This window comes from Budorcas taxicolor, chromosome 19 (genome assembly GCF_023091745.1).
Source record: "Budorcas taxicolor isolate Tak-1 chromosome 19, Takin1.1, whole genome shotgun sequence".
NCBI lineage: Eukaryota > Metazoa > Chordata > Mammalia > Artiodactyla > Bovidae > Budorcas > Budorcas taxicolor.
Window position 1 is genome coordinate 39,465,414 of NC_068928.1, and position 14,891 is coordinate 39,480,304.

A 14,891-nucleotide genomic window follows, 5' to 3' on the forward strand; every position below is an offset into this window, starting at 1 on the left:
AAACTGCTGGTCATTATGACTGAAACTCTTATAATAACATTACTGAAATGAATTACTAGCACAAAAGAGTGGTTGGAAGGACTGCTTACTAAGCAAGTCTGCAAGTTCAAAGTCACCAGTTCAGGACAGTGTGCACCTATGTACTTGAGAGCTTCATCTTCTAGCTAGAAAAATTAAAAAGAGAGAGAAAAAACTATTACTGATATTGTTTAGTATTTTAAAACTTTAAAATCTTAAAGGTTTAAGAGTGTACATACACACAGAGTGTACACATTCATCAATACATTTTAAATGTAGCTAACCAAGTTTCAAATGACCATATGAAAGTGCAATTCATATGATCAGTACAGTTATTAGTCTTTGTCATCAGTTTGGGCCACATTAAATTCATATCACCAAATCAAGGGAAAGATAAACACTGCCTAGTGTTCATGGATATTTCTTCTGATAAATTAAATATGCTTCATGGCTTTCTCCTGAAGGATTTTGAAACTAAAGTAACTTTCACATTTCTATTCTCCATGTCAAGTTCCTTAACAAACTTTTGGGAGCAGGAGCTGAGAAAGGAATCTGCAGTTTATCTGCTGCTGGAAGATCACTGCTATGAGTACAGTGCTGAGACCAGATGGTAAGTAACTTGATTATAATGATGCATCCCAATCAATATTTTTCAGGGTTCCATAAATAACCAGACTTTCAAGTTGTTGTTTTAAGGCAGTCATACTTTCGAAGCTCTGTTTCAAACAATCGGAAATCCTCCCATTATGGTGAAAGAATGAGGGCATTTAAAAAAAACAGAACCCAAGGCCTGGTTTTAGCAAACATTAATATAAAAAAGGGGGAATAAGAGCATAGCCCTACTTCGTCAGTCACTTCTAAACCCACTCTTGATCATTTCCTTTCACATGCTGTTACCATGTCAATTCCTTTTCTCCCCCACTCTAAAACACTGAGATATTAAAAATTTTAATGACAAAATATGTTGGATTTGTGATGTGACTGGCAGGAAATAAGCATCAACACTATAAAATGTAGGCTGCTATCAACTTTGCACATCCAGCTCAAAGTCTCAGGCAGTGACAACCTAGCATGTTTTCTTTTCAGATTAAATTACATGAAACCCTTCTTGCCAACAGCACCTGTTCTATATGATTTTGTCTCCTCATCTTTGCCTCTCCTCAAAAATTTTATCTTTGGTCAGGTGTTAATTCTTCTCTTTGGGGGGCCGGGGTGGGGGTGTGGGAAGGCCATGCTGCATGGCATGCATGATCTTAGTTCCTCCACCAGTGACTGAACCCATGCCCCCTGCAGCGGAAGTGTGGCGTCCAAGGAATTCCCTCCTCTACTTTTTCACTCTAGGGAAAATAATTTTTGGTAAGCATGGGTTTTTGGTCAGTAACACACAACTAGGTATCTCTCTAGCCAACATCCTGGGCTGCCCACCAAGCTCATGGTGCCTCTATCAATCTAAAGTTAAGACAGGGAGTTATTATTACCTGTGTGCAGCCTTTTAAGAATAAGGCTTTAAGACCTCCACAGCCTCTCACTAGAGCTTGGATACCATCCTTGGTTACTTGGTCACACCAGGAAATGTTTAATTGCTCCAACAGTGGACATCCCTCACTTAGGAATAAAACAAAATGAAACAAACATATGACTAAATCCAACTCCGAAGGCACCAATGTCTCATTTTATTGGTTATTCCATAACAACAAAAGGTGCATTTATCAATGCTTGCAGTGTTCACATGGGAGACAGCACCAGGAGGACTAGCTCAAATCTACCTTAACAAGCGCAAGCACAATGCTATTTTCCAGATATTCAAAATATATTCTTTCTGCACTTATCACAACTGTAACGGTCTCAGACAGGAAATGGAAATTAAGTGATTCATTCATTCAAGTTAACAGAGTAATTAAGGAGGAATCAGATTCAATCTCAAATTTTTCTATCAAACAATTCAAGCACTTTTCAAAGCATTAGTAATGAGGACATGGAAAATTTTCTTTTAAAAATTAGAAAGGATCTGCAAAATTTTCTTTTCTGGGACATATCTAGGGTATATTTTACACAGGCTGATTTTGGATATATGATATTAGACCTCTGCCTTCTATCAAATACTATCTCATTTTTTGATTTCACATTTAAACTATAGAAGAATCCCAAGCTCTAGGGCATACTTTGGAAAACACTGCTTTGTTTTATAAAATAAAGCCAGGGATCTTGGTTGAAGTTCATTCTTCAGCATTAATAGTGTGACTTCAGGCAGTCACCTCAGGAAGTCTGCCAGAGCCTCGCTCAGACCAAGATTAGCAATAGTCCTTCTATCTTCTCCTCAAACTGAAGCATTCATTTTCACCCTGACACTTATTCCTCTGTAATACAACATACTTAAGTGTCTTTTTTCTTCTAGACTCTGAGAAACTTAAGGGTAGAAACAGTATCTTATTCAGTTACCTCCCATGGTTGAATCACAATAACTGGCATTCAGAAGTGTTTTAGATTTTATCTGAAAGTGTCCACCTCACAAGATTTTCAAATAGATGAGCTCGTTCACATCAAGTGCTATAAACTATGAACAGTTATACTACCTTATTTACTATACCAACCAGCCTTAGATACCTGTGTTCTTAAGTATAGAAGGAGCCACATTTTCGTATTACTTACACTCTACTTAACTAAATTTAATTTCTTCTTTTAACAGTTTAATTCTTATTATTCATAAACGTAACTAATGCATGTGACCATAATCATTTATAAAAGGCTGATAAAAAAATAAAAGTACAAGGAGAATGGGCACTTCACCCTCCTTTTAAGACATATCTTTTTATAATGTAGTTTTAAAAATTACAATCACATTAAAACAATTAAAACCTACTGAGTGCTTACTACATACAGAATCCTGTGCTAAGCACTTCATTAATGTACAAACTACTATTCTGTTCAGAAATCCTAGTGACTGCTAGTCATTTCACCTGAATTTCTCCTATAATTTGGGCAAGTAGTAAAACAAAGGGTCAATTTTGAACCACAGTACATATCTATAAAACAAGTTTCCTTCAATTCCAACTTAAATAAGTATTTGTTCTGATTATTGGACATTCTTGTTATAAGAAATTTACCTCAGAGCTTTTAGAGACATGTTTGTTATTGACGTACAGGAAGCCAAGTCAAGGTGCCTGAGTTTGGAACAGAACTTGCTAAGGCTAGTACATGTACTGAAAAAGGAGAAAATAATAAACAAATATGAACACAGTCTACTAAGCATATTATACACAATTTTCAATAAACAAATAAGAACACATACTTAGAATTTCATACATGATTCTCATGTGTTACAAAAACTATAAAATTTCCACACACCAAATATTAATAAAAAGTAGTTATAAATCCAGGGACCTTTCACGTTGAGGAAGAGGTAGGTTCTCAAAGGATAAAAAAAGTTGTGCTGTGTGTAAGAATCTGCACGGGGCAGGGGGGTGCGGGCGGGGTGGGGGGGATCGTTCTTGATTCTCATTTGGAAACATTAATAGCTATTGATAGTAACTACATTTGTGCTGGTAAGAGATTTACAGGCATTTTGTAAATTCACAACACCAGAAAGCTAGCTAGAACATGCTAGCAAGTTGTGATACATGAAAACCAAAAGCTGTCTCTGCTCTTTCACTTAAATCTCTTTCTGTTCATGGTAACACTGTGCGTGGCATTAACAATCAGATTTTTGCAAGGTATACTGAGGATGGACCAGTGTTAGGCTGAAAGAAACTAAGTTATGTAATATTACTGCATGCTTTCCTTCATGAATTTGTTAACAGCTCTTTTCTCACAGTGGTCAAGTTCCTCATTTAAATTTTTTTTCAGGTATGGAAAATCTCAAATATACTCTCAAGACTAAATAACAGAGAATGCACATATACCATCATTAAACTCTGACATTTATCAATATTCTACTATTGCTATTTCATCTATTTCCTTCCTTTTTTTTCTTGTTCCAATTTTTTAGAGGAAATCCCAGACATATTATTTCACCTGTAAATATTTCAGGACATATTTCTAACATATAAGGATTTTAATTCCTTAATGTCTGACACCCAGTCTGTGTTCAACTTTTCCCAAATGTATCATAAATGCCTTTGTCAAACTTCCTCTTGTGGTTTCCTTCTGCAGTTTAGTAAAGAACACCCTTTCTTGAACATAGCCAATCATCTCTTTCCTTGGGGAAATGTCTATCTAAGTGCCTAGGGCTTTTCTTTTCTTTCAATTGATTTTTTTTGGGGGGCCACACTGTGTGGCATGCGGGATCTTCATTCCCAGACCAAAGATCAAACCTGTGCCCCATACAATGGATACGCAGAGTCTTGACCACTGGACCACCAGGGAAGTCTCAGGCCTATTTTTAACTGGATTGCCTTGTTATTGACTATAAGAACTTTCTCTGTATCAGTTCAGTTCAGTTCAGTCGCTCAGTCGTGTCCAACTCTTCATGATCCCATGGATGCAGCATGCCAGGCCTCCCTATCCATCACCAACTCCCAGAATTTACTCAAACTCATGTCCATTGAGGGAGTGATGCCATCCAACCATCTCATCTCTGTCATCCCCTTCTCCTCCTGCCCTCAATCTTTCCCAGCATCAGGATCTTTTCCAATGTGTCACTTCTTCACATCAGGTGGCCAAAGTATTGGAGTTTCAGCTTCAGCATCAGTCCTTCCAATGAACATTCAGGACTGATTTCCTTTAGGATGGACTGGTTGGATGTCCTTGCAGTCCAAGGGAATCTCAAGAGTCTTCTCCAACACCACAGTTCAAAAGCATTAATTCTTTGGTGCTCAGCTTTCTTTACAGTCCAACTCTCACGTCCATACATGACTACCGGAAAAACCATAGCCCTGACTAGACAGACCTTTGTTAGCAAAGTAATGTCTCTGCTTTTGAATATGCTATCTAGTTTGGTCATAACTTTTCTCCCAAGGAGTAAGCATCTTTTAATTTCATGGCTGCAATCACCATCTGCAGTGATTTTGGCCCCCAAAAATAAAGTCTGACACTGTTTCCACTGTTTCCCCAACTATTTCCCATGAAGTGATGGGACCAGATGCCATGATCTTAGTTTTCTGAATGTTGATCTTTAAGCCAACTTTTTCACTCTCCTCTTTCACTTTTATCAAGAGGCCTTTTAGGTCCTCTTCACTTTCTGCCTTAAGGGTGGTGTCATCTGCTATCTGAGGTTATTGATATTTCTCCCGGCAATCTTGATTCCAGCTTGTGCTTCTTCCAGCCCAGCGTTTCTCATGATGTACTCTGCATGTAAGTTAAATAAGCAGGGGGACAATATACAGCCTTGACATACTCCTTTCCCGATTTGGAACCAGTTTGCTGTTTCACATCCAGTTCAAACTGTTGCTTCCTGACCTGCATACAGGTTTCTCAAGAGGCAGGTCAGGTGGTCTGGTATTCCCATCTCTTTCAGAATTTTCCAGTTTGTGGTGACCCACACAGTCAAAGGCTTTGGCATAGTCAATAAAGCAGAAATAGATGTTTTTCTGGAACTCTCTTGCTTTTTCCATGATCCAGCGGATGTTGGCAATTTGATCTCTGGTTCCTCTGCCTTTTCTAAATCCAGCTTCAACATCTGGAAGTTTACGGTTCATGTACTGTTGAAACCTGGCTTGGAGAATTTTGAGTATTACTTTACCAGTGTGTGAGATGAGTGCAATTGTGCGGTAGTTTGAGCCTTCTTTGGCATTGCCTCTCTTTGGGACTGGAATGAAAACTGACCTTTTCCAGTCCTGTGGCCACTGCTGAGTTTTCCAAATTTGCTGGCATATTGAGTGCAGCACTTTCACAGCATCATCTTTTGGGATTTGAAATAGCTCAACTGGAATCCCATCACTTCCACTAGCTTTGTTCGTAGTAATGCTTTCTAAGGCCCATTTGACTTCACATTCCAGGATGTCTGGCTCTAGGTGAGTGATCATACCATCGTGATTATCTGGGAAGTGAAGATCTTTCTTGTACAGTTCTTCTGTGTATTCTTGCTACCTCTTCTTAATATCTTCTGCTTCTGCTTTCTCTATATATTCTTGATATATAATTTAATGGTTTTCAGTGTAGAAATCTGGTATTTCTTATTCTCAGCAGGTTTTTCATGGAAGCTTTTGATCTTATTAAGGAAACTCCTTTCTATTCTTTGTTGCTTTTTTTTTTTTTTTTGGCTGTGCCACTCAACTTGCAGGATTTTAGTTCCCCAATGAGGGATTGAACAGTGAAAGCACTGAGTCCTAACCATTTGAACCACCAGGAGATTCCCTGCTGAAAACTTTTATCATAAATGAGTGTTAAGAGTTTGTTACGTGCTTTTACTGCATCTAATGAAGCATTAGTTAGTTCTACTATTGCATAGCAAATTACCTTAAAACTGAGCAGCTTAAAATAATAATTATTTATTATCTCAGTTTTCATGAGTCAGGAATACATGCACAGGCAGCACAGCAGGGTGATTTGGACTCAGGATCTCTCACAAGGCTACCATCAAGGTATACTAGCCACAGCTGGAATCATCTCAAAGGTAGCTAGATACTGATTCCCTCCCAAGCTCATTTAGGTTAAGTGGAGGTTGGCAGACTTAAGATGACCCAATTCCAAGCTTCCCCATTTGGTTTTTGATAGAATTCAAGCTCTTGCTGGCTGCTGGCCAGAGACCTGAGTTTCTTGCCACATGGGCCTCTCCACAGAGCTACTCACAAGAGGGCAGAATGCTTCCCCAGCTGGAGAAGAAACTAGAGCAAGATAGAAGACACAGTCTTTCTGGAACCTAGTCTCCAAAGTGATACCCAATCTCTTTTGCAGTATTCTATTGTTAGAAAATGAGACACTATGTCCAGTGTACACTCAAGGGGAAAAGATTACACAAAAGTGCAAACAAGAAGAGGCAGTGATTATCTGGGGGCCAGTTTAGAAGCTGCCCATCACAATGAAAATGGTCATGTGGTTTTTGTCCTTTATTCATTCCAGAGGACAGTAAATCTCAGCAGCTGCTTATTTTTGTATGTCCAGGAAGTTAAGAATGGTTTTGGCATTTTTAAATGGTTGAAAGAAAGTCAAAAGAAGATACTATTTTGTGACATGTGACATTAAATGAAATTAAAGTCTCAGCAACATGCGATAAAGTTTCGTTGGAGCAGAGCCATGTTCATTTGTTAACGTACTATCTGTGGCCACTTTGTAAAACACTGGCAGGGTTGACACTGACAGAGACTACATGGCCAACAGAGCCTAAAATATTTCCTTATCAGCCCTATACAGAAAAGTTTGTTGTTCTCTGCTTTATTCTAATTATTATGAAAAATTACATTAATTGATTTTCAGATGTTAAACCCCACGTATTTCTGGGATAAATCCCACTTAGATAATATCCAACCCTTTTATATGTTGCTAGATTCAGTTTGCTAATATTTTATTAAGTATTTCTCCACCTCTGTGTCTGAGGAATATAGTAGACTTCCTTTTATTGTGATGTTTTTGCTTGGCTTTGGTATCAGAAAAATACTGGCTGCATAGGACAAGTTATGAATTATTTCCTCTTTTACTTTATGAGTTTGAATATTAGTGTTCTTCCTTCTTTTGATGGACTCACCAGTGAAATCATATGGGCCTGTGCAGTTTTTTTGTGGAGGACAATTTTAAATTATTGTATTTACTTCTGTAGATTTATTCAGAGTTAATCTGTACCTTCCCAGGAACTGGTCCATCTCACCTAGGTTGTCTGATTAATTTATGATATTACCTGACAAACATTTCATCTTGTCTGCTTTTGACAATTTGAGTCTACCCTCTTATTTTCTTAGTCTAGGTTTGTCAATTTAAAAAAACTTTTTTCAATGATTATTAATTGCGTTACTGTTTTTGTTTCTTGTTTCACTGATATCCATTCTAATCTTTATTTTTCCTTCTGCTTGCTTTGGGCTTTGCTCTTCTTTTTGCTAAGTTTTTTTAAAAAAATTATGTATTTATTTTTGGGTGTGATGGGTCTTCATTGCTGCACGTGGGCTTTCTTTACTTGGGGCAAGCAGGGGCTACTCTTCGCTGTGGTGTGTCGGCTTCTCACTGCTGTGGTGTCCCTTGTGGAGTATGGGCTCTAGGGTGAGCAGGCTTCAGTAGTTGCAGCACACGGGCTTAGCTGGTCTGCGGTAGGTGGAATCTTCACAGACCAGGGATCAAACCCTCATCCCCTGCATTGGCAGGCAGATTCTTAACCAGTGGATCACCAGGGAAGTCCTTTTCTAATTGCTCAATGTTGAAGGCTGTTACTGATAAGAGCTTTCTCTCTTTCCTCTTTTGTGACGCAGGATTGCAGAGTTGTATTACTATCTTGGCCACATCACATAAATGTTGGTAGCTTTTCATTCCATTCAAAATTACATAGAAGCATGATGCTGAATTCCCAAAGACTCTGTTGAGAATCTCTAGTTTAATTTTCTAGTTCTGGTCAAAGAATATATTTTGAATGATTTTAATTCTTAAATTAAGACTTATTTAGTAGCCCAATCTATGCTCTATCCTAGAGAATGTTCCAAGTATGTTTGTAAAGAATGTTTATTCTGTAATCATTGGGTTGAGTGTTCTATCTGCACAGTATGCATTTTTCTATCTGTTTACTTTCAACCTATTTGTGTATTTCAATCTAAAGCTTGTCTCTTATAGACAGCACAAGCTGGGTCTTGTTTTTTAACCCATACTGACAATCTGTCTTTTGGGTGAAGTGTTCAGTCTGTCCACATTTAATAAAAATTATTTTTTTAAATCATTTTTTTTGGGGGGGGTGGGGGTGGGGGAGGGCACAGCGATATGCTGCATGCCATGTAGAATCTCAGCTCCCTGGCCAGGGATCCAATCAGCAACCCCTGCTTTGAAAGCATGGAGTCTTAGTCACTGGACCACCAAGGAAATCCTAGTAAAATTATTGGTATGATTGCATTTTCTATCCCATTCTTTTTCTGTTTGTTTCATGCTTTCCTTAAGTTTGTTTTTCTGTCTCTCCTTTACTGTTTTCCTGTCTCTCCTTTACTGTTTTCTTATATCAGTTGTACTGTTTCAATTCCTCTGTTGATTTTTTTTTTTACCTTTTCCCTGAGTTATTTTCTTATATTTGCTCATCGAATACAATATGTATCTTTATTTACCACAATCTATTTTGCAACAGTAACTTAATTCTCACAAAAACATAAGCATTTTACTGCAATAGGTAATGGTTCTCTTCTCTCTCCTTTGTGCTATTATTTTCGTATGTTCTAACGTATTTTATATATTACTATAAATATCACAGATCTATCAATACTGCTGCTGTTCAGCTGCTCAGTCATGTCCAACTCTTTGTGACCCCATGAACTGCAGCATGTCAGGCTTCTCTGTCATTCACCATCTCCCAGAGCTCGCCCAAACTCATGTCCACTGAGTCAGTGATGCCATCCACCATTTCATCCTCTGTCGTCCCCTTCTCCTCCTGCCTTCAATCTTTCCCAGCATCAGGGTCTTTTCTAAAGAGTCAGCTCTTCACATCAGGTGGCCAAAGTACTGGAGCTACAACTTCAGCATCAGTCCTTCCAATGAATATTCAGGACTGATTTTCTTTAGGATTGACAGGTTTGATCTCCTTGCAGTCCAAGGGACTCTCAAGAGTCTTCTCCAACACCACAGTTCAAAAGCATCAATTCTTTGGCGCTCAGCTTTCTTTATGGCTGCCTTATTTAAGTTCTGGCGATTCTTCTTCAGTTCAGTTTCCCAGCAATTGTTCTTTCCGTTTTAGATATTCTTCGCCCAGCTTTGTGGGGTCTCAATATGTGCATATACAGTTTAATGTTCAGCCAAATTTATAAAGATTTCTGTAGTCTTTATTTGAGTAGCTTCCCTCTTTCCAGACACCTATTTATTCATCCTGGTCTCCCAGAACTTTGATCTCTTTCTCTTCAAATCAGACAGAACTTTGCACCCTGCGTGCATTCCTTCTCCTATACCATTATCTCAAAAATGCCACCAAGCAGAAAGCCACGACAATCGTAAGGCTCACCTCATTTGTTTCTCAGTTCTGCTCTGCATGTTGTCCAACATTTCAGACTGCTTGCTTTCTATGTTTTGTACAGTTTTAGAGCCGTTTATAGCAGGAGGGCAGTGACTGTTGTTACCAGAAACAGAGGTCTCCACCCTTGATTTTTAAAGTCTGTATCTTTTTTCTTTTAAACTATATTTAATATACTGCTAAAGTCATTAGAACATGCAAAATTCTGAACATTAACTGTAGTTATTTGATGATTTTAAGATATTTAGATTTATGAATTTAATGTGCTTATGTTAAAAGCTTTTGTTTTCCAGAAATGCTTATTTTAGTAATGCATATTGGGACTTCTCTGGTGGAGCAGTAGGTAAGAATCCGCCTGCCAATGCGGGGGACACGAGTTCCATCCCTGGCCTGAGAAGATTCCACATGTTGCAGAGCTACTAAACTCTTGTGCCACAACCAGCCTTCACTCCAGAGCCCTCAAGCCTGCGTGCTGCAACTACTGAAGCCCGTGCCTAGAGCCTATGCTCTGCAATGAGAGGCCACCACAATGAGAAATCCCCACACTGTAACAAAGAGTATCCCCCACTTGCCACAACTAGAGAAAGGCTGCTCAAAAGCAACGAAGACTCAGTGCAAAGAAAGAAATGCATATTTACACTGTTTAGGAATTTTTCACAAAAAGATAAAATGAATAAGATAAAAAGAGTGGGAGTATAGAGAAAACAGAACTAGCAATATTACTAAATAATGTCAAGTAACTTAAGTTTTATTTTAAATTTCGAGGCAGAATTTGAGCCAAATTCCAAAATAAGTTTCTTGTTCCATTTCTAACTTCTAAAGTCTCTTTCTCTTTCTTGAAACATCTTTTCTCTATAAAACCAAAATGAAATTTACTAAATATATTTAGCAGCCTGCATTAAAAGCTAGTACAGGCAGGACACAATGGGCTATGACTTACCCTTCTAAAATATAAAATACTTACGCATCTGTAGTCTTTGTACACCCATTGAGATTCAGTACTTCAATGTTCCTACAGTTTTGTGCAAAGGTTCTTTACAGGAAAGAAACAGTAAAGAGTCTGAGGCAAAATGTGCACAATTCTCAGCATTAAAAAAATAATAGAAGATACAAAATGGCAAACCTGGGTATTAGTACAAAAGTCATTAAGTTATGAATAAATTAATTTTCAACCATAAACTTTTAAATATCAATCTTTTTGTCAACCAAAGTTAAAATTATCCGAGCTTGAATTAAACAAACAAACTTTACTCAAGGCTCCAAATGAACCATTTATAATATGGGGAAACTGGTTTTTTGGGGGAAGCACATGTTCTTGTTTTATTCCCAAAACCACACACCCCACTACTGGATATTTGTAATGATAAGCAATGAATGTGTATTTGGGTTCAGAACAGCTTAAGAACATGAAAAACATCCCAGCCTTTTCTGGGTGAGATGCTGCTGTGTCTCGTGTTGTTCTTTACTTCAGTCAGTAAGATCAGTTAATCGGTAGTTATGTTTTTACCTTAAAGCATTGTCTCCTACTCCAAGACACCCACGAAGACTTAACTTTCGTAAAAAGCCCCCACACCTTTTCGAAATATTCTCCACTACCCGGCCCTGTAAAAAAGAGAAGATAGATATACAAAAAGATAAGCCACCACATCGGTTTTGAAAAGAACACATTCTCATTTTTAAAATGCTTCTAACTCATTTAAAAAACCTAATTAAATCAAATGAGCTTTCTTGGTCTATTTAAAACATGCCTAAACTCTATATTGTTATTTATTTTGTTCATCTTTAAGATACTTTATATTTGAGGAAACGGTGCTCTGTAGTTCTCTTATGTCACTGTATTATTGTTTTGGTACATTTCCTATAGTACTCTAAATATAGCAGAGCCTCAGTGAATACTTAACAAAAGCTTGCTGAATGATTTTGTGGGTTATGTTGCTTTAAACATTTATATCCATGAAGATAAAGAGAATTGAGAAAAACAAAAATCCACCATGTTGATGATACTTTCTGAAGATAATGGAAAGTTCATGTGAGGTTTCTTAAACTTCTTACATGAATCCTCAAGACAACTAAGCTCCATTAGTACTTTAAAAACAAAAACCCAACCCAGTTGAAAAAAATCTAAACCTAAATCATACTTAATCCTTGTAACACAGTGAGGAAGCTATGATTTGCACTCTCCAGATGAGAGAACCAAGGACCACAGAGTTAAAATTCAGGTTAAAATAATATAAGCTTAAGCCATTCTCCATCTGAGAAAAGAGGTAAATACTAAAGGATGAAATATGAGGGAGAAATGAGAAGGGAAAAAAAAATTTCTCCACAGCATAAGTAATCCAATACATTTTTCTGGAGAATGAAAGAAAAACTATCTGCAGGCTCTCCTACAACCCAAAATGCTCATCAAGAAGAATTTATGCAAATATTATGCCTCAGAAGTTCTTAACTCCACTTATTTTTCCATAAACAGATATAAAAAGACTTCCTAAAAAGAGCAAACACAGGTCCATATTTCCACAACAAATATAAAAACAAAAACTTGGTAATAAATAATTTACTATTATTTCAGTAAAATAATTTTGCTTATTCTCAAAAGCTGATCAAGTTCTTGGGGAACACTGCAGGCTCTCATGAAATTCGGATGCACTGAAATTAATAGTTTCTCTCTCCAGGGAAAGGAGATTTATATAGCTGAGGCTAATTTGTTCCATGCTGTAATTACATTCTAACAAGAGAAATGGGGCCACACACCACATAATTATACCTCAATATCCCTCTGGAAATCAAACAGGTCAATTCGCTGCCAGTTACTGCCATCCAAAGCTAGAACATTCCAGGCCTATTTTGAAGAAAAAGACACAACATGAGCAGAAGCTGAAATGAAGGGAAAAAGCCAGCAAAGTTCAAGTTCAAAAATCAACCTACTAATGATTGAAATTGTCCAAAAAAATGTCTCAGCACCCCCATCATTAACTCCCAAAAGGTGAGTCTCATTTCTGATTCATGTTTTATTCTCTAAGTAGATTATCTCATAAATGAGTGGGTACAGAAATTAGCAGCTGTGAAAGATCTTACATTAGGGGGCTGGGGAAAAGACAGGTTGTAATAAGTACCATAGTCAGAGACTGTTTTCTAACTGGAATTTCTAATTTCAAAATGAGACGATCCAACTGGTGAAAAAGCCTGTTGCTCTAGGAACAAGGTGAGGAAGAAACCAAAAAAAGAAGATGGACTCTGAATGTACTGTGTTCAATACATATATCATGTTCAATAAAAATATGCGAATCCATAGCATCACTTGTTTGGATCTGAAACTGTGAGCTGGGATTTACAAAAGACACTATCATTTCTCTATATACGTGACAGAGACTTTAATGCTTTCCTCATTACCAATTAGCTCACTCAGGAATGTTTTCCAATTGGTCATCTTTCCTTTCAACTTGATTCAATGGTAATACATTTCTTTAATTAGCTAAAGAGAGGCAAGAAAGCTTTTCAACTTTTCAGGATAAGGTGAAAAATGACTCCACAGAGTTAACTTGCTGTGGATCATTCTGCATTGTATTTTAATCAGAAAGCCTTTAAAAGTTTTCCTTATTAAATTTAAAGTGTATGCAAAGTGTTAATCCTGTTAAGTCATAAACTGAGAATATCATCTCCTTTTACAACAATTCAAAACATAGATTCGATACTGAAATTGTAAAAAGGAAACTGCAGGTACACTTTTAAGTCCCAGGTAACTGTCATACAACCAACAAGACATATGCCAGGGGTACAGGAGAAAACAAAGTTATTATTCTAGAAATCTTTAAGGTTCTCTTAGGATTTCAACGTCTCATTTTGTGGCTTCATATTTTTCTGTTTTCTTTCTTCCTCCTTTTTTAAGACATTTTATTTATCTTTTATCAGCTGTGCCAGGTCTTCGTTGCTGTGTGGGCTTTTCCCTGGTTGCTGCAAGTGGGGGCCACTTTTAAGTTGCAGTGTGCGGGCTTCTCACTGCAGTGGCTTCTCCTGGTGCCGAGTACAGGCTCTAGGGCATACAGGATGCAGTAGTTGTGCTTCCCGGGCTCTAGAGCACAGGCTCAACAGTTGTGGCACACAGGCTTAGTTGTTCTGTGGCATGTGGGATCTTCCTGGATCAGGGATCAAACCCATGTCTCCTGAACTGGCAGGCGGATTCTTTAGCACTGTTCCACGAGGGACGCCCCCAATGGGTTCTTAAATGGCTCCATGGGAGACAAGAAATAAAACTTGTAAAGATCATGTGTTCACTAGATTCACAGGCTAAATATACCTCTGGTTTGGCTTGATATTTCTCATTTCCTCACACTACTTTTTCCAGCAAGCAGGAAACATGCTAAACTGAGACTAAAATTAGGAACGACAGGTTTCTCTCCAGAGTTTTTTTTTTTTTTTTTAAAGCACATTAACGAAATACTTCAAGTGCGGAGAGTAACAGGCTAACTACTGATGAACCAACTGTACAGATTTAACAAAGACTGGCACTGTGCTTCCTTTTAAGTTAAAACACGTTAAGAATGAAGAAGAACCTGAATATGAAAACAACAATTAAAACTCACTCAAATCAACACTCTTGAGATGAGACTCTGCTACTGAACAGGTTTAGACACCAGTCTGGGCATTTTGTTTCTCAGTGATGACCTCAGCTTCAAATGTAGACAGAAAAGAAATCCCAACTCATTTGTACCAGCTATGACTAAGGCAACAACTCAGACACCAGGAACAGAAATGTCATGAATAGAAATCATCAAAATATGACTGCCTGTTTCCTAAATAGCTGATACAGTTTCAGTAT

At 37.7% G+C, this 14,891-nt stretch overlaps 1 protein-coding gene across 1 annotated transcript in view; it reads right to left on the reverse strand.

The window, feature by feature from the left end:
• Positions 1 to 14,891, reverse strand: part of FBXL20 (F-box and leucine rich repeat protein 20) — a 93,341-nt gene that overhangs the window by 11,659 nt on the left and 66,791 nt on the right. The window contains exons 4-9 of the mRNA XM_052657606.1: positions 12,840 to 12,914; positions 11,583 to 11,677; positions 11,040 to 11,108; positions 3,123 to 3,218; positions 1,497 to 1,623; positions 90 to 164 (exon numbers count right to left, since the gene is read on the reverse strand). Of these exons, the coding sequence (XP_052513566.1) occupies positions 90 to 164; positions 1,497 to 1,623; positions 3,123 to 3,218; positions 11,040 to 11,108; positions 11,583 to 11,677; positions 12,840 to 12,914 (537 nt within the window). The remainder of the gene's footprint in view (positions 1 to 89; positions 165 to 1,496; positions 1,624 to 3,122; positions 3,219 to 11,039; positions 11,109 to 11,582; positions 11,678 to 12,839; positions 12,915 to 14,891) is intronic.